Source organism: Ranitomeya variabilis, chromosome 2, assembly GCF_051348905.1.
Source record: "Ranitomeya variabilis isolate aRanVar5 chromosome 2, aRanVar5.hap1, whole genome shotgun sequence".
Taxonomy (NCBI): Eukaryota; Metazoa; Chordata; class Amphibia; order Anura; family Dendrobatidae; genus Ranitomeya; species Ranitomeya variabilis.
In genome coordinates this window covers 140,082,827-140,101,642 of record NC_135233.1, presented here as the reverse complement: position 1 = coordinate 140,101,642, position 18,816 = coordinate 140,082,827, and the positions used below count along the sequence as shown (strand labels likewise).

At 40.1% G+C, this 18,816-nt stretch overlaps 1 protein-coding gene across 5 annotated transcripts in view; it reads left to right on the top strand.

The window, feature by feature from the left end:
* Positions 1-18,816, top strand: part of UTRN (utrophin) — an 846,507-nt gene that overhangs the window by 815,504 nt on the left and 12,187 nt on the right. For all 5 annotated transcript variants that reach the window (XM_077283030.1, XM_077283029.1, XM_077283032.1 and 2 more), the window contains 3 exons: positions 2,843-3,086; positions 6,503-6,611; positions 14,398-14,484. In XM_077283030.1, coding sequence (XP_077139145.1) covers positions 2,843-3,086; positions 6,503-6,611; positions 14,398-14,484 — 440 coding nt within the window. The remainder of the gene's footprint in view (positions 1-2,842; positions 3,087-6,502; positions 6,612-14,397; positions 14,485-18,816) is intronic.

Genomic DNA, 18,816 nt, shown 5'->3' with positions numbered 1-18,816 from the left:
CATTTGTGTCCTTCTTTAACTGGCTTTTAAAGATAACACATCCTAAGATGTTCTGGAAAATATATTAAAGAAACATGAAGGAAAAATGTACTTGTTTGATATGTGTTTCTCTGGATGCCATCCGTTGACTATCGGTTGGCCACCAATCACACAAAGATTCTCGTGTTAACAAACGTATACGTTAATGTATACTTTTTTACTATATTGCAGTGACAATTGCCGTCACCTGTAGACTCCCAAATTAAGAACAAAAAAAGTAAACTTTCATGTTTATTTTTTTTTACTGGATGGAATGAAAATGGATTAAATTGTTATCATCACAAATCGTAACTTAAGTGGGTACTGTTCGCTGATCTTTTGACAGACATTGCATAATTCAATATTGCTTGTAAATATAAGAAAGTTTGTAATGCATCTCATCAGTAAATTCTGCTTCTTTCTCAACTTATGAGACACTTCTTCGCCTGACTCCCGAACATGCCATTCACTCTACTGTAGAAAAACAACTTAACTTATCTTACTCATACAACATGGACTGCCAGCACAGTGAGGTGTCAGGTTATAATAGTCCAAGGAGAGAAGGGGAGGAGGACTAAGGAGCAGAATGAGGAAACAAGCAGAGAGAGAAACAGAAATTATGCTGAACTTTCTAACAAGTTAACCCAGAGTTGTAGTCACATCTACGCTGCTCAGTAGTGCAGTATAATTTCCTCCATGCTGAAGCAGCATCTGTCTTTGTTTAAGTAATGAAGAGCAGGATTACTTCTTGTGTTGTGTGTTGTGATAGCTCTGGGAAACATCATAGCAGCTATTCTCCTCACCCACAAGTTGGGTCATTTGCATATGAAGATATAAAGAGGAAAACTGATTAAACTGCATAAAACAAAAGATATAAAGGCCAAAATGGCATTTTCCTTCTGTACATACACAGGACTGTTTATTCTGAAAAAATGACTTGACAATATACAGCAGGTACCCTTTAATGTAGTTGAAGAAGGATTAAGGGTGGACGAATCTGTTAGAGCCAAAGGAATTGTGAAACATGTAAAAAAAAATACAATTTTAACAATGACTAGGAAAGAAAAAATCAGGGGCTGTTGAAGACATTGTACATGAAATTATAAGCCATAGCATATTATTTATAGTTGAAAACTTCAATGGAGGTTGTGCTTTTCATGATGGCTATAGGAGGAAATGTTTGTCAGCATGTCAGTGGAGTGTCAGAGTAGCACTGAATATTATATTTTAGTTGTCTTAGCTGCTCATTTCTTTCTCAATCACTTTCTATGCACTTTCTCCTTTCTCCCTTCACAGCTGTTACACATTCCTTTTTTTTTTTTTCACTTCCAAGCCAAATTTAACTCACCATATGGTCCGATATGAGCTACATATTTTGGAGTAAAGATATATTCCGATTTCTGCAAATAAACTTTATTCATTGTGTAGCGAAAATTATACAATTTTTCATTATACTTTCTGTATAAATGTTTCATAGATTTCAAGATCTCTGATTACTCTGGTTCATTAAGAACCTTCATTCCTTCCTTTGGATACAAGTCTGTTCTGGTCATGTGATGACCACACAGGTTTAGATTCGGGAATGATTACAGATTATATTACTGCTAGCAGAGGTGTGTTATGTAAGCATTCATATACCTGTGTGTTCCGCCAATGACCTGGACAGATTTTAAAGGGATTGTTCACTACTAGAACAACTCCTTTGTGATCTGAATGTTTGCCCCTAGGAAAATAAAAACACTCATATTCACCTCCCGTGCCAGGGCTGGCGTCACTGTCCCCGCCTTCGCACGCATTAGCAAGCCAAAGGAAGTGAGCGGCCAGCCACAGCTCTCTCTTCCTCTTGATTATGTATATGTCCAAAGGCAGGGACAGTGACACCAGCACAGAATGGGCCCATGTCATGACGTGAGCCCCGAGATCACAAGTGCTGACACCACTACAACGGCACCGTCACGGAGGGTGACCTGTTCCTGTCTAAAACTAACACTTCTTTAGCTTCCAACTAACAGCAGCCAGTGTGAGGGGAGGGGCAGTCCAGGAGAACTTTGTCTCATTACAAACACATCTGCAGTTGTAGTTTTACGCTCATAGTTCTGTCAGCTCTGCTATACTGCCTCTCTCCCTACATTGATTGTGTGAGATGAAAAAGAAAGAATAATTGTAATTGTAGTCAGGCACAGCTCTGCAGCTGAACTGACAGCAGAAAAGGAGAGATGCAGCTGCAAATGTGTTTATAATGAAATAAAGTTCATTTCTGCTGTACTGTGTTGGTGTAATCACACACAGCTCTGCAGTACGATTCAAGACAGCAGACTGTCAGTCATTACATGTCTCACACTGGCATATCCACCTTTCATTTAATATAAGCTCTGGAGGCAGATTGTCAGGAGATTTGTGTTTGACCCATAGGTCTTAACAGCTCATTTACATATTAAGAAGAACGTTCCTTTCTCTGGAATAAGACATTGGATCTCAGATATCAAGGTATCATTTTATTCAGCTTCCTCTGACCTACATGTCCATACAGACGGCTTAGGAGAGTTGATGCTGCTGACAGATTCCCTTTAAAAACTGCCTTCTGGCACTGAAATATGTTCCTTATTGAAGCTTTTAACAAGTATAGGATTTTTTTTTGCTCAATGTATTTTGAGAATCTATTAATCAGACGTTATAAAAGTGAATTTGGCAAAGGATCCAAAGTGAACCCATTCGATAAGAAATAGGTCATGTATCAGTGCTATGCTCAGTGCACGTCCATAAAGTTAAGAATGACTATACTGGATATATTCTATGCATTATATATATATATATATTTAAACAGGAATTTAAAGATCGAATACGAGCAGCTAAAAGCACAGCACCTGAAACGAGGAATGAGCCCTCCTTCTTCACCCCCTGACTCCTTGGCATCCCTGCAACATACATCCGAGGATGCAGAACTAATTGCTGAAGCAAAACTACTACGACAGCACAAGGGACGACTTGAAGCCAGAATGCAGATTTTAGAAGACCACAACAAGCAGTTGGAGTCCCAGCTTCACCGGTTGCGCCAATTACTGGAGCAGGTATCGCACAAAGTTTTGATTTAAGCCGAATGTTGCATGTGGTGTCTATGTTAGGTGAAACTTCAGTGAAATACAATAGATTTGCCTATAGAATTTTATGCTTTCTACAAAAGTTTATCTCTTCTATAGAATTATAATGGTTTTCACCCTATTTTTAGATTTTTCCCTGTTGCTATAGAAACTATTCCATTTTTTTTTTATTTTATATATTGAACATCATTACCAAGCACAAGTCATAAAGTTGTATAGTAAAGATTTTTTTTTCTAAATGGTTTCCTATTGCCAGTCTTGAAATATGTATTAGAATTATTAATGCGATATCATTTTATAAAGATTTTTGCCTTCGTGATAAATATTTATTTTCTATCAAGTGGTCGACATTTCTTGCAAATGTTTTTCAGGTTACTGGAAATACAAATGTTCTTTTTTTCCTGCAATCTGTGAGGAAAATGAAAGCAAATTGGTCACTATGGGCTTTGCCAATGTTTCTTCTGAGTTTTCTGTACAACTGTTTTCATTAAAGTCTCCCAGTGGTTTTCTAGAATAACTTCACATGATGGCGTTTTCCAGCAGATTGCGGCATGTATTCATCATAACAAGTAGAATATATTGCGGCCTCTGTTGTATCAGTCATTCAGATTAAGTTATTGTAGATGTAGAGTTAGACATTGCAACTACCGAAAGCTCTGATCAGCAGTGACGGCATTCGGGGGCATTACCAACCGCTATTCTGAGCCTAGATGACCCACAGGAAAGCTATACTTTTAGATGCTGCAGAGCCAGACTTACTCAGTAGAGTACCAATTTCCAAACCTTGACACATTAAGCTATATTAATTCCTCAGAGCCCAAACGATCGAGCAGAAGATAATTCCCTGTTGGGCCAATCACTTACTGTTTGGGTCTAATACTTATGAGTAGATTGACATGTGATTTTTAGACTTTACTGGACATGTCTTGTGTGTAAAATGCTAGCACAGGTAGCTAGTGGACCATCAAGATTGTTCCTCTGGCTGGCCCAAAGAACCCCAGTCTGACACTGTTCACATATACGTATATAAAAGATTTTCATTAATGGGCACCTGTCGTCCTATTCATATTACCTGAATCATGGGCAGCCTAAATCAGAGACTAGTTCTGTTATTGTGGCTTGTATGTCTCACCCTGAAATGTTGTGGCGCCGCAGAGAACACATTGTGTGAAGTGGCTTCTCCCCTCTTAGGCTACTTTCACACTTGCGTTGTTTGCTGTACGTCGCAATGCGTCGTTTAGGAGAAAAAACGCATCCTGCAAAGTTGTCTGCAGGATGCGTTTTTTCCCCATAGACTTACATTAGCGACGCATTGCAACGTATGGCCACACGTCGCATCCGTCATGCAACGGTTGCGTCGTGTTTTGGCAGACCGTCGGCAAAAAAAAGTTACATGTAACTTTTTTTGCGCGTCGTGTCCGCCATTTTCGACCGCGCATGCGCGGCCGAAACTCCGCCCCCTCCTCCCCGGACCTTACAATGGGGCTGCATCCGCTGCCCCCGTCGGGCATCACTTTCACAACGCGCGTTGGGCCGACGCATAGCGACGGCCCCGTGCCGACGCTAGTGTTAAAGCAGCCTTATATGAAGAGACCGGCCAGTCTATGGAAGTTGGGCGGGTAGAAGCCACCAGGGACTAGTCATCCTAGCTGGATCATCCCAATCTGCCATTTCTATTTATGTTTTCTCTAAACTCTTGCAACATTTCGGAGTAAAACATACCCGGATGCAATAACGGAGCCGGTCTCTAATTCATTCTGTCTGTGGTTTGGGCAATATAAATCCGCTCACGTTTTCCCTTTAATTTAGTTCTTTAAAGTGTTTTCAGAAATTAGATTTGAAGACAAACAGAAGCTGATGGAAATAGTCGGTGTAGCCAGCAGCAACCAAACTGATTTTCTTGTTAATAATGCAAAGCAACATGTGACTGTTTCTTACGGGAGCACTACCATAGGCCTCATATATTTTAATACATGTCCCCGTGGTATGTTTTCTTTTTCCATTTGCTAGGTCATGTTGATGTTGACAGCTATACATTAATTTGCAATTATACTATGTGGTTAATGAATCATTAATTTTCTCACACGGTCATAGTCCTAGGGGAACGTTTGGTCGCTTGTTAGTTTCAAACTTTTCAGAATTTCTGTAACCCATTAATGTCTTACACATTCATACAGTTCATCTTGACTGCTGCATTATTGCCCTGAGCTACGGGAGACCAAACATTCGACATGATGAACTGTTTGCTAGAATATACATTGTGTAGTCCATTGCACCCGTAATGGTTTTCATTCAAGCAGAGTTGTATTGTAATATCACATTTTACTAAAACCATTCTTTCTGGGTTCCATGTTTGGCTCCATATATAGAAAGGACTTTCTATGGTCAAATAGAACTGTATATCATGTAAGACAGAATGTCCAGACCCCTGAAACATTATATTACCTGATTAGATTAAATACAATTAAAGGGAATCTCTGACCAGTTTTTTGCTACCGTCTGAGAGTAGCGTGATGTAAGGTCAGAGACCCTGATTCCAGCAATATGTCATTTACTGGGCTGCTTAGTGCAATTTTTATCCAGTCACTGTTGTATCTTTTGCAGAACTAGCAGCTCTCTGAATGCTGAGCTCTGTATAACTCCGCCCACACTGATTGCCTACTTTCTGTTTACAATGTGGATAGGGAGAAAGCTGCCAATCAGTGATGGGGGCTTGGTTGGACTACCAGGTACCATGTTTACTAGTGCTCTAGTGATAATCTCCTGCTGATAAAACAATGATTTTATCAAAACTACAGCAAGAAGCCCAGTAAGTAACACATTGATGGAATTGGGGTTCCCATACATTATACGCTTCATTGATTAGGGTGCAAAAATCTGGTGACAGATTACCCTTAAATCGAAAGCAAATATTCCTGTTTCCACCATTATTAACCTCTTCATGACACAATCCCTTATTAAAATAAATAATTCCATTGTATAGTATAAAATATCTAATCTAAAATGGTACCCACTAATTAATCATGGACCACCATGTAAGTTAGATATTAATATTAACCCCTATACTACTACCAGAGGCTTTAGCTGTTAGTCACTGGAGGCAGTATGGGAGACTAAAGGAATAATATCTAAAAAAATGAATATAGTCAAGTTTAGAAGGGGAAGCAGGGAAGTTTTGCCGTCTTTGTCTAGAGCACTTATGTCTTCAGAGCAGCAGGTTTGCCTCTATTGTCAGAGCACTAGTATGTTAATGCTCGTATATAAATGTTTGTGTATATACCTTTGTGCTTCCCTGCTAGTTTGTTTTGTTACATTCGTCTGAGTTTTGCATATATTGTTTCATTCTCAAGTTGATTGCTTTATATTTGGGCTTTGTTTCCTTTCAGCCGGAGTCAGAATCCAGGGTTAATGGAGTCTCTTTGTTGGTGTCGCAGCAGCCGCCAGCTCCGAGATATTCGGCTGACCATCATTACAGCTTACAGTTTCAGCAGACAGGTGGGAAGCAGGTTTACTAGAGTGATTTATCTCCCGCACATAAACAGCAGCTGTTGTCACAGGGACCAAAACGTTTACAGGTTTTCTAATTGAGTTGGACTGTCTGGAGATTAAAGGCAGTCTCTTCAGCGTTCTCTTAAAGGACCTTTAGATTAAAATAGATTTAGCTTCACTCTAGAGAATGTCATAATAGCTATTTACATTGTGGCTTGCTATTGATGCAAGAAATTTCCCATTATATTACAAGGGCTACACCAGTGGCATAATTAGAGTCCTATGGGCCCCTGGACAAAATATGGGCTTGGGCCCCAAGATCATGTCCCCTGTCTTGTAATAATATCCTCCATCCTGGTCCCTATCCTTTAATAATGTCCCCTATCCTGTAATAAAGTCCCTTGTATTGTTATAATGTCCAATATCCCAGAACCAATGCTGTAATAATTTACTCCATCCTGTCCTCTTTCTTTATAATGCATAATGTCCCCTAGCCTGTACTTATGTCCCCCGTCATGTAATAATGTCCCCATAAATGTGCTCTTCTGCAATAGATTTACAAAAAAGATTTTTCTTACCTGCCCCTTTCCCACAAAGCACAGGTTTCTTCCTCCTCCATAGTCAGCACGGGGGAGCAGGGCGGCTCATAGCAGTAACATCATACGCCGACCTCATCCTCAGCTGATCGCCTCTGTTAGGCCGGGGTCACACTTGAAAGTGCAACACGAGAAACTTGCATGAATCTCTCGCCTCAATACCCGGCACTGCCGCCGGCAATTGGGAAATACATGCAGCCGCCACACTCCAGGGCCGGGTATTGAGGCCAGAGACTTGTCCGAGTTTCTCACATTACACTCGCAAGTGTCACCCCGGCCTTAGGTTGGTGGTTCTCTATGATGTAATACATTCAGCTGAAGGTGCATCCAAGGACACATGTTCCCCCTTCCTCGCTGAGCCCGGTCACACCCTCTGTGCCCCATCAGTTTTCTTTTTATTTTTAATAATGTTATTAGACAATATAATATATTTACTCACATAGCACTATTAAAGCTTTCAGCAGACATCATTAACACTGTCCTCATTGGAGCACACAATATAAATTCCCCACCAGTATGTTGCAGTGTTGGAGGAAACCAGAGAAAGCCAATGAAAACACAGGGATCCTTGGTGGGATTTGAGCTGAGGACCCCAGCACTGCAAGGCTACATTGCAAATAAGCCTTCATCATCATTTTCCAAGAAAACTTTTGTGTCTTATTTTCCAATGGCTTGTTTTTATGGCACTTAGAATGTATTTGTTTTTTTTTCTGAAAGTCAGTAGAGCGTGTAAATTCCTAAACTTTTGTAATAAATCTTAATAGAACACAGTAACATCTTTCTCACCTTCTATTAGCCTGTAATTTCCTTTATTTTCCTGCCTACAGGATTTTCACTAACTTTCTTATTTACCAATAATTTAATTTAGTGTGAAACGTAAATAGAAAATAGAGGTCATATGCTTGGTTTTTGTCAGTGTTATGTGCCTGACATTTATCTCTCAGTATTATGTGTCTGACTAAGGGCATAACGATCGCAGATGCAAAGGTCGCAACTGCGCCTGTGCCTGTGGGTGGCCCGCCGGCACCGGCCCAAACTTCAACTGGATGTGTATCCTCGGATGCGCATTCAGCTGAAGTGTATTGTGGTGTAGGGGACCTGCCAGGTCCGTGTGCTGCAATACACATTTTCGGCCAGTCAGATGCCTGCAGCTGAGGTCGGCATGTACATGACTGGGGGAGCATGGCAGTGATGTGATGCACTCCAGTTGCTTGCACGCTGAAGTCAGCTTCTGGCTTCAGAAGAGGATGGGAGAGCAGATGAGAGATAAGTATAATAATTTTTTTTTTCCTATACATTAAAGAACAGTGGCCATATACCGGGACGGAGTCCAGGATAAGGGACATATACCAGAATTGGAAAAATATATACCAAGATGGAGCCCAGCATGGGGAACATATGTACCAGGATGGGGTATATATATGCCAGGATGGGAAACATATATCCAAGGATGGGGCCTAGGATAAGGGACATATATACCGGGATAGGGGATGTATATACCAGGATAGGGAACAAATATAGCAGGATGGGACCCAGGAAAAGGGACACATATACCAGGATGGGGATACAGTCACGGCCAAAAGTGTTGGCACTCTTGAAACTGTTTCGGAAAACGAAGTATTTCTACCGGAAAATGATTGCAATTACACATTTTTTGTAATACACATGTTCATTTCCTTTGTGTGTATTGGAACAACACAAAAAAACGGAGAAAAAAAGGTAAACTGGACATAAATTCACACAAAACCCCCAAAATGGGCCTGACAAAATTGTGCGCACCCTCAACTTAATATTTGGTTACACACACTTTGGAATAAATAACTGGAATCAATCTCTTCCTATAAACATCAGCAAGCTTCTTACACCTCTCAACTGGAATTTTTGACCTTTCTTCTTCTGCAAACGTCTCCAGGTCTCTCATATTTGAAGTGTGCCTTCTCCTAACAGCAATATTAAGATCTCTCCACAGGATGATAATGTGTGCAAACTGTAAAGCGCTACGGAATATGTTAACGCTATATACAAATAAAGATTATTATTATAATAGGTTTTCAATGGGAGTTAGATCTGGGCTCATTGCTGATCACGTCAGAACTCTCCAGTGCTTTGTTTCCATCCATTTCTGGGTGCTTTTTGAAGTATGTTTGGGATCATTGTCCAGCTGGAAGACCCATGACCTAGGATGCAAACCCAGCTTTCTGACAGTGGGAACTACATTGTTACCCAAAATCCTTTGGTGATCTTCAGGTTTCATGATGCCATGCATACAGTCAAGGCACCCAGTGCAAGAGGCAGCAAAACAATCCCAAAACATCTTTGAGTCTCCATTATATTTTTTATTGATTTTTAGAAAGATTACACAAAGAAAAAAGGAAAATCAACAACAACCAAACAAACATTGGAGACACACAGTTCTCCACCCCCATAAAACATAAGTTATTTATCCATCTTGGCTCTGCAAAACCAGCATAATTAAATGAACAAATATTTGAACATAGTAACTGTAGTCAACCCAGTTACATATAACTTGTGAAAGTACTAATAACATTTTAATTAATTTTCAAAGAAGTTTAATTTGAGGCATCATATACTGTAAACCTAAAGCAAAGAACATCCATCATATTTGACTGTAGGTATTGTGTTCTTTTCTTTGTGATGTTCTTTACCAAAAAGCTTTTTCTTTTTTGTCTCATCTGTCTAAAAGATGCTTTGCCAAAAGGATTTTGACTTATGCACATTTTGACAAACTATAGTCTACTTTTTATGTCGGTGTCAGCAGTGGGTTCTCCTGCCATAGCATTTCATTTCATTCAAATGTCGATGGATAGTTCGCGCTGACGCTGATGCACCCTGATCCTGCAGGACAGTTTGAATTTTTGGTTACTTAATTGGTCTGCTCATGCACCATCCGGCCAAGTTTTCATCAATTTTTTTCTGCTGTCCCCGTCCAGGAAAATTAGCTACAGTGCCATGGGTTGTATACTTCTTGATTATGTTGCACACTGTGGAGAAAGGAGCATTAAGATTTCTGGAGATGGACTTGTAACCTTAAAATTGTTGATATGGGTCAACAATTTTGGTTCTTGAGTCCTCAGACAGTTCTCTTCTCCTTGTTCTGTTCTCCATGCTTAGCGTGGCACAAACAGACACACAATGTGAAGATTGAGTCAACTTCTCCCCTTTTTATCTGGTTTCAAGTGTGATTTTCATATTTTCCACACCTGTAACTTGCCGCATTTGAGTTTGAACGAGCATCACATGCTTGAAACAAAGTTGTTTCCCCACAATTTTGCCATCAATTTTGTCCAGCTCATTTTTTGTGGTTTTGTGTGAAATTATGTCCAATTTGCCTTTTTTTTCCTGTTTTTTTTGTGTTGTTCCAACACACACAAAGAAAATAAATATGTGTATAACAAAATATATGTAATTGCAATAATTTTCTGGGAGAAATACTTCATTTTCTGGAACAATTTCAAGGGTGCCAACACTTTCAGCCATGACTGTAAATATTACGAGGGGCCATACTACACGAATGTCCTTATAGGATTTAGAACATTACAAGGGCCTATATATCTGTCCAACATGCGGGGACAGGGGACAAGGTCCAAATTTTGCATTGGGCCCCACTGAACGCTAGTTACACCACTCTGTCTGACTTTTCGCCTTCATTTTAATGTCTGTGACGTTTCTCACTCAGTGTTTCATATGGGAGGGAAGAAACAGGGCCAATTCAAACTGGCAGAAATATTCTTGAAATTTTCACAATATATACATTTGTACTACCTCTAAGTTGTGTGAGCTGAACTTTGAAGAGATACGTTGCAGCCAACTATCGGGAGATTTGTGCATTTGCTTATGTATTTAGCTCACAGACCAAAGCTTGGACTGGATCCAATTGTGTCCACTTCCCAGCCTTGAGCAAGACCAGCTTTGTCGCTAGTGAGCCCTTCATTAAGCCTGTACTGCACAACACACATCGTACTCTAGCAAGGCCTTTGCTAAGAATGGCTTGCACTCCATTAGTCTTAATGTATCTGCCCCTATGAGTTGGCTCATACTGTGTGTGCTTTGGATCATTGTCATGTTGAAAGACCCAGCCACGTTTCATCTTCAATGCCCTTGCTGATGGAAGGAGGTTTGCACTCAAAATCTCACGATACATGGCCCCATTCATTCTTTCATGTACCCGGATCAGTCGTCCTGGCCCCTTTGCAGAGAAACAGACCCAAAGCATGATGTTTCCACCACCATGCTTTACAGTAGGTATGGTGTTTGATGGATGCAACTCAGTATTCTTTTTCCTCCAAACACGACAAGTTGTGTTTCTACCAAACAGTTCCAGTTTGGTTTCATCAGACCATAGGACATTCTCCCAAAACTCCTCTGGATCATCCAAATGCTCTCTAGCAAACTTCAGACGGGCCCGGACATGTACTGGCTTAAGCAGTGGGACACGTCTGGCACTGCAGGATCTGAGTCCATGGTGGCGTAGTGTGTTACTTATGGTAGGCCTTGTTACATTGGTCCCAGCTCTCTGCAGTTCATTCACTAGGTCCCCCCGCGTGGTTCTGGGATTTTTGCTCACCGTTCTTGTGATCATTCTGACCCCACGGGGTGGGATTTTGCGTGGAGCCCCAGATCGAGGGAGATTATCAGTGGTCTTGAATGTCTTCCATTTTCTAATTATTGCTCCCACTGTTGATTTCTTCACTCCAAGCTGGTTGGCTATTGCAGATTCAGTCTTCCCAGCCTGGTGCAGGGCTACAATTTTGTTTCTGGTGTCCTTTGACAGCTCTTTGGTTTTCACCATAGTGGAGTTTGGAGTCAGACTGTTTGAGGGTGTGCACAGGTGTCTTTTTATACTGATAACAAGTTTAAACAGGTGCCATTACTACAGGTAATGAGTGGAGGAAAGAGGAGACTCTTAAAGAAGAAGTTACAGGTCTGTGAGAGGCAGAAATCTTGATTGTTTGTTTCTGACCAAATACTTATTTTCCACCATAATATGCAAATAAAATGATAAAAAAACAGACAATGTGATTTTCTGGATTTTTTTGTCTCAGTTTGTCTCCTATAGTTGAGGTCTACCTATGATGTAAATTACAGACGCCTCTCATCTTTTTAAGTGGTGGAACTTGCACTATTGCTGACTGACTAAATACTTTTTTGCCCCACTGTAAATATTATTCAAAAAACTAAAGGAAAAATATTCCATTTATAGGATTCAGCTTGTAATTTGCATTTTTACTCTTATATTAGATAGATCTGCAAATATAACCACTAAAAAAATCAATGATAATTTATGCCCAACACCTCCTTATACAACATGGAGTGACTTTGACATTACTGTTGGTGAATTAAGTGGTTAGCCACTGAAGGTGTCAATAAAACTCCACTTCTTACAGTTTAGTCTCAATAATCACATATTCTGCACCGGGTCACTGGCAAATGGAAACTCATCCATACAGTTTGAAAAATGTAATTTTAACCACTTCTCGACATGTGAAGTGCCAGTTGCATCATTTGTCTGGTGCCTGACTTTGATGCAGGCTCGTATCTTTCCCAGCAGATGATGGCTGAACTATTCATCCATCATCTGCCTCTAACAGCCGTGGGTTGAACAAAGCTCTGCCTGTGGCTATTAACATGGTAATGCTACTGTTAAAGGGAACCTGTCACCCCCAAAATCGAAGGTGAGCTAAGCCCACCGACATCAGGGGCTTATCTACAGCATTCTGTAATGTTGTAGATAAGCCCCTGATGTATCCTGAAAGATGAGAAAAAGAGGTTAGATTATACAAAAAGAGGTTAGATTATACTCACCCAGGGGCGGTCCAGCTGCGGTCCGGTCTGATAGGCGTCACGGTCCGGGGCCTCCCATCTTCTTACCATGGCGTCCTCTTCTTGTATTCACGCTGCGGCTCTGGCGCAGGCGTACTTTGTCTGTCCTGTTGAGGGCAGAGCAAAGTACTGCAGTGCGCAGGCGCCGAGAAAAGTCAGAGAAGCCCGGTGCCTGCGCACTACAGTACTTTGCTCTGCCCTCAACAGGGCAGACAAAGTACACCTGCGCCAGAGCCGCAGCAGAACACAGTCTAATAAGTGACACATTAGTGTAATCAGGGCCTCTACCTCTGCACTGTGGTGCTCTCAGACTACATAGGTTCCCTTTTAATCCTTCTTCAGTTGCCTCAGTGAAGGCAAAATTGGCACTTTTTTTGGCAATGCTAGGTATATGGAGACATGTGGGTCCCATTATTGGATATGCTAAAAAAAGTGTGTGAACACAGCCTAATATTTAGAAAAAGTATATTAGAAAAGTAGACCAACTTTCTATGTATAAAGCGAAAAAACTTTAAGTTTAAAGTGTACAGCTTACGGTTTGCATTTTAACCTTTTCTTTACTAGATAGATCTGCAAGTGTAACCATTACAAAAAAATAATGAATTTATGCACAACACGCAGTGACTTATGTTAGCGTTGGTGAATTAAATGGTTAACCACTGAAGGTGTCCGTAAAACTCCATTTCTTACCGTTTCGCCTGAATTATCACAGATTCTGTAACGAGTCGCTGGCAGACGGGAGCTCATTTATACTGCTTGAAACCTGTATTTTTAATAGCTTTATATTGGACACATGACAGGTCTTCTTTGAGCACAAACCTTGACCAATATCTGTAGGCTTCATGGATCTAGATTAGGATATCCCATAGGGTTATATAATACTGTGCACGTAAAGCTTTTCACATAGAGCAAGCCTTTGATCTTCTTAATATTTTTAATATGTTACAGCATTAAAGTAAAATATAGAAATTAATGTAAAATGTTTTCTGATGTTTTTCTGATCATTTAATGTACATGGTCCTTTGCTGTTTGCTATTGTGTTCTCCTCCATTCTTCCGTGAGTTCTTACAGATTATTCTCCTGTGGAGCTGAGCAATTGGTTACATAGACATTTCTTACCCACCACTCCCGAGATCTAAATATTGTTCCTAAGCTCGATAGAATCATTTTAATTTTCCTCCGAGCAGCAATTATGAAGTGTGTGCTGGAATGAATCTCATTGTGGATATTAGCCATGCATAGCAGACATTTCATTATTAACATAACCAGCCGCTGGGTCTCTGATAGACTTCAGTTTCTGGGGTTTTTTTACATCTGGTTTTTGACTCCTATTACTTTGATTAATGTATTCACAGATGATGTGTTGTCCCCACCGCATAACACCAGCACCGACCTAGCCGATGTGATGGAGCAAATAAACAGCACCTTTCCACTCAGCAGCTGTAAGTGGTATATTTTATATATATCAGATGTAGCATTGGGCATAAAATCCTGTTTTTACCGTTACATTCCCATTGTAAATGCTGGTTTCATAGGAGGGAAATGGCAAATAGACTTCCATTTGTACTGTGATTTCACAAAACCTGAAATCTAGTATTCGAATACCATTTCATACATTACCATGTGGTTTAAATGAAATTTTGTTTAGGCCAGTTTTACAGGCACATAATAGGGGTGCAAATCCAGCCCCAACCACAGATCTAATGACCCAGCCTATCATCATCACCGATCCGTATGATGCTATTTGTTTGATAAGTGAGGTAAGGATTTTTCGCTGTAATACAGGGCCAAAGACACAAAAGAAAGCTATAATCATCCATGACGAGACACTTTCTAGCACTTCTGCACTTGTAGTGGGTTATTTGTTAAGCCACGTAATTTAATATTTTTATCACTTTTTAGGGCTATTTTTGATACAATTTTTATAGAAAGTATTGGTGGTAAATTGTACAAGAGGGTACAAAGTATGTTTAATTTTAAAAAAAATTTCTTTAGATTTTATTTAATTTTATATTGATAATTTATAGTATAATAAAATGTCAATATGAGTTCTCATGCTTACCTAGTAACCTAGTTATTTATTTTTTCGCATGGTCAGTCTAATCCCTGTCTCTTTTTTTAACTTGGATTGTGGAATTGTCACAGCAACATCTAAACTGGTGCAAAGTTTGGGTTCTCACATTTTGTTTTGGTTGTTTGATGTATAGGGATTACATTTTTTTTATATTTTTTTATATAATATGTCATGTCTCTCAGATGGTTATGAGACGTTCACACTTTACATTTCTGTTGGAGTTTACAACTGTGTCACTAAAAGTAGACAATATAAGTGGGAAGAAAAGTGTGCACACCAAAAAATCAATGATAGAAGCTTTCTTAAGTACATAATTCCGCATAAGACACACTGTGCACACATTTTTAAAGGGAACCTTACAGCTGATTAATGCTGCCCAATGTGGCATGAATCAGAGCCTGGCTGCACAATTGCAACGAGGCATATTTTGAAGAGCCGGCTGGGGACTATAAGGTGAGGAAAGACTAGTTCAGCGCCGCCCCTGGCCTGCTCCTCCCCACACTGCTCTTGGTCATAGACAGATTACTCCCTGTGCACAGGAGAGACCTGTCAATCACCTGGACAAGAATGGAGACACACCAGCTAGTGACGGCTTTGGATTAGTGTTATGTCTCTTTATAGTCCCTGGCTGACTTTTCAAATTCAACGCTAGAGCTTTTCAGAGAACAATATACCTGGCTATGATGATGCAGCCAGGCTCTAATTCTTGCATGCTGCCGATGGTTAGGCAGCATGAATCAGCTGACAGCTTCCTTTTAAAATCACTAACAGAATGTTCTAGGCCAGTCAAAAGTACGGTAAGTGAATTGGTGGCATGATGCCTTTTTCCATAATAGGGTGTCTTATGAACAAAGGTAAGGTTCCCAAAAATTATCATGTCATAACATGCAGCGGAATAACAGATGAGATGAGTAGAATCGTAAGTGATCCTATTCCAGCAATAAATCAAAAGCAGTAAAGGAAAAAAACTGGAGAGACAATAAGCGCAAAAGGGTCTTTTCTGAATGGAAAATGTGGCGATAAAAGCGATTTATGCTCACTTAGAAATATGCTGCTGCAGATCCTCAATTTGGAGAAACTTGTGAGGCTAGAAATAAGTGTGTAAATATCCACGCTGCCAATGGTCCAGAAAGAAGTAGGAGACTCATTGTGGTTTGTCCTGATGAAAAAGTATGTTGACTTAGAAACGCATTGATGAATAAAATCGCATTTCAACTATTCCGGTCTCCTTTCTGGAGCATTGGCAGCGCATATTTTTACCCACTTATTTCCAGTCTCGTAATCCATAATTCAAACACATTATGGAGGGATTATATTCAGTAGTTCACAGAGACAGCACTACACAAGAGGTATAATAGATTATAAAGTGCAACAATATAGCTTAGAACCTGGACCTCGCTGAGTGAAGTAAAAAACTGATATTTCCAAAAGTGCTTTAGCAATCAGAGTCACCTGTTGGAAGATGGAATCCTACAAGTCATTATAGACCCCTTAACGAGTCTTGCAGTATGACTTAGGATAAAAGCCACAGCAGAATCTCAATTTGCAGACAGTGTTTCGAGGTAATGCCCCTCATCAGTGCAAAGTAAGAGAACTGATTGGGCTTTAACCCAAGTCATATTGCAAGACTCGTTAATCAATATTGACTAGTTGGATTGCTGCTTCAACAGATAGCACTATGATGTTCAAGTCCTCTTCCTCTCTGAAGAGGCAATTTGCATATTAATTTTCCCAGAGTAGCATTCCACGGCAAATAAGCATTCTTACCTTGGTATGACAGAGACCGCGTGTCACTCTCCACAAGAAGAAACGTTACCCCTTAGACCTCAGTCCAGAGCCTCTCACCTAGCCAATCCGGTGCTCATACTTAGCACTGATGAGGGGTAACCTCCTGAAACACTGTGTCTGCAAATTGAGATTCTGATTTGGCTTTTATCCTAAGTCATATTGTAAGACTTGTTAAAGGGTCGATAATGACTTGTTGGGTTGCTGCTTCCAACAGGTGGTGCTATAGAGCTCAAGTCCTCTTCCTCTCTGAAGAGGCAATTTGCATATTACATTTCCCAGAGGAGCATTGCACTGCGAATATTCCTCCTTACCTTCGCATGCCAGAGGTGCTATGTCACTCTCCACAAGGAGAAACGTTACATCATAGCATTCAGAGTAAATACTAGATAATGCGATATCCATGTATTGGCAATGTAAATTGATGGGAAGTTCCCACCAAGACCACATGCTATTCAGCATGCAGACCAGATGTGTGCATGTTCTACAGTTTTTTAACTATTGCATTCGTTAGAGCCCCAGTTACAAGTAAAAAAAAGCCCCAAAGATATTACTGCAGTGCCATGAAGATGCACCCAATGATCACTTGACCAGATATGTGATGGCAGAGGCCATTATGTTCTAAAAATGGCGCAGAATTGGCTATCAACATGTAATTATGGTTCTGCTGGTTTAATGCCCGACAATGCACTGTACATTTTTGGTAAATGCTTTTAACTGGTTAATATAAAGCAAACCTAGTATGTGAAGGAAAAACAGCAAAAAAACGTTTTCAACTGAAATGTACTTGGCCAGTCCAGAGTCATTGAAAGTCTTCTCCTGCTCTCAAGTCTCCTTCCCAACTTTTTCCAACAAACTAACAAACCATAAAGGACTAAAACACAGTCTTAAGTGAAGTTTGAAAAGCAGTAAAAAAAAAAGCCTGACAGCCGTGACATTGAAAAATGAAGCTCGATAATATCATATCTCCAGAGTAGAGACGACAAGGCAGGTTTGTGCTGTGAAATTTCTCAATAATAAGCGAGTGAAGAATAATTTACTGTGCATCAGTGTGTTTATTAAAAAATGCAAAATAAATATGAATACCTCCCATATTACATTTCATTAGATGCGGCTGGCGGATCCACCGAGAAAATGAAGAGCTAACTTTTCAGATGATGCCTTGTCGGAGATTACTCTGTATTGGAGATTATTGTGTTTGTCTCGAGACAACTGTCCCTATCTATTGTCTCTCCTGACAGGATGTATGATTTTTTTTTCATAGATTTCGGCAAAGGTCGCTGGGGTAAAGAGAATGAGATGGAGATACGCTGCGCATTGAATAGTATTTATGCGATAGGAACCTTTAAACACACAAAGTGACAAAAATACCAAATTTTCTTCTCAGTTATCCAGTGCTGTGCAGGCTGGCAGGCTTTCTCTTGAGAGACGTTAGAGGGCAACACAATGTGCCTACCTGTTTCAGTGAATATAAATCTGCTTGTATTATTTAATGGATGAGTGGCTCAGTGGATAAAGTACTTTACTTTTCACAACAGGCTTTTAACATTTGAATTTAGCTTTTAGATTCTGTTGCCGCTATGTAAAACTATTGCCTTTCTAGACACAGTCACACAAATTGATTCTTTTGTCTTTGGGTCACACATGACTTGTGTTCGCATTTTTGACACAGTATTACTATCAGGTACAGATATTTACAGCCAGGGACATTATTTTGCGTTGTATCCAAAGACTTTTTTTTTACAAAATAGACTCTATAGATGAAACCCAACTGGCATTGAATTGGTGGGTCTCAAGAGCAATTTGTCTTTCAAGCCTTCATATTACTGAAAGTTTGACACCTAGGTGCCAAATTGGAGCAATCCAAAACAAATAAAAAGTGCTGTCTGCCGTCAAATAATGTTCCCTAATTAGC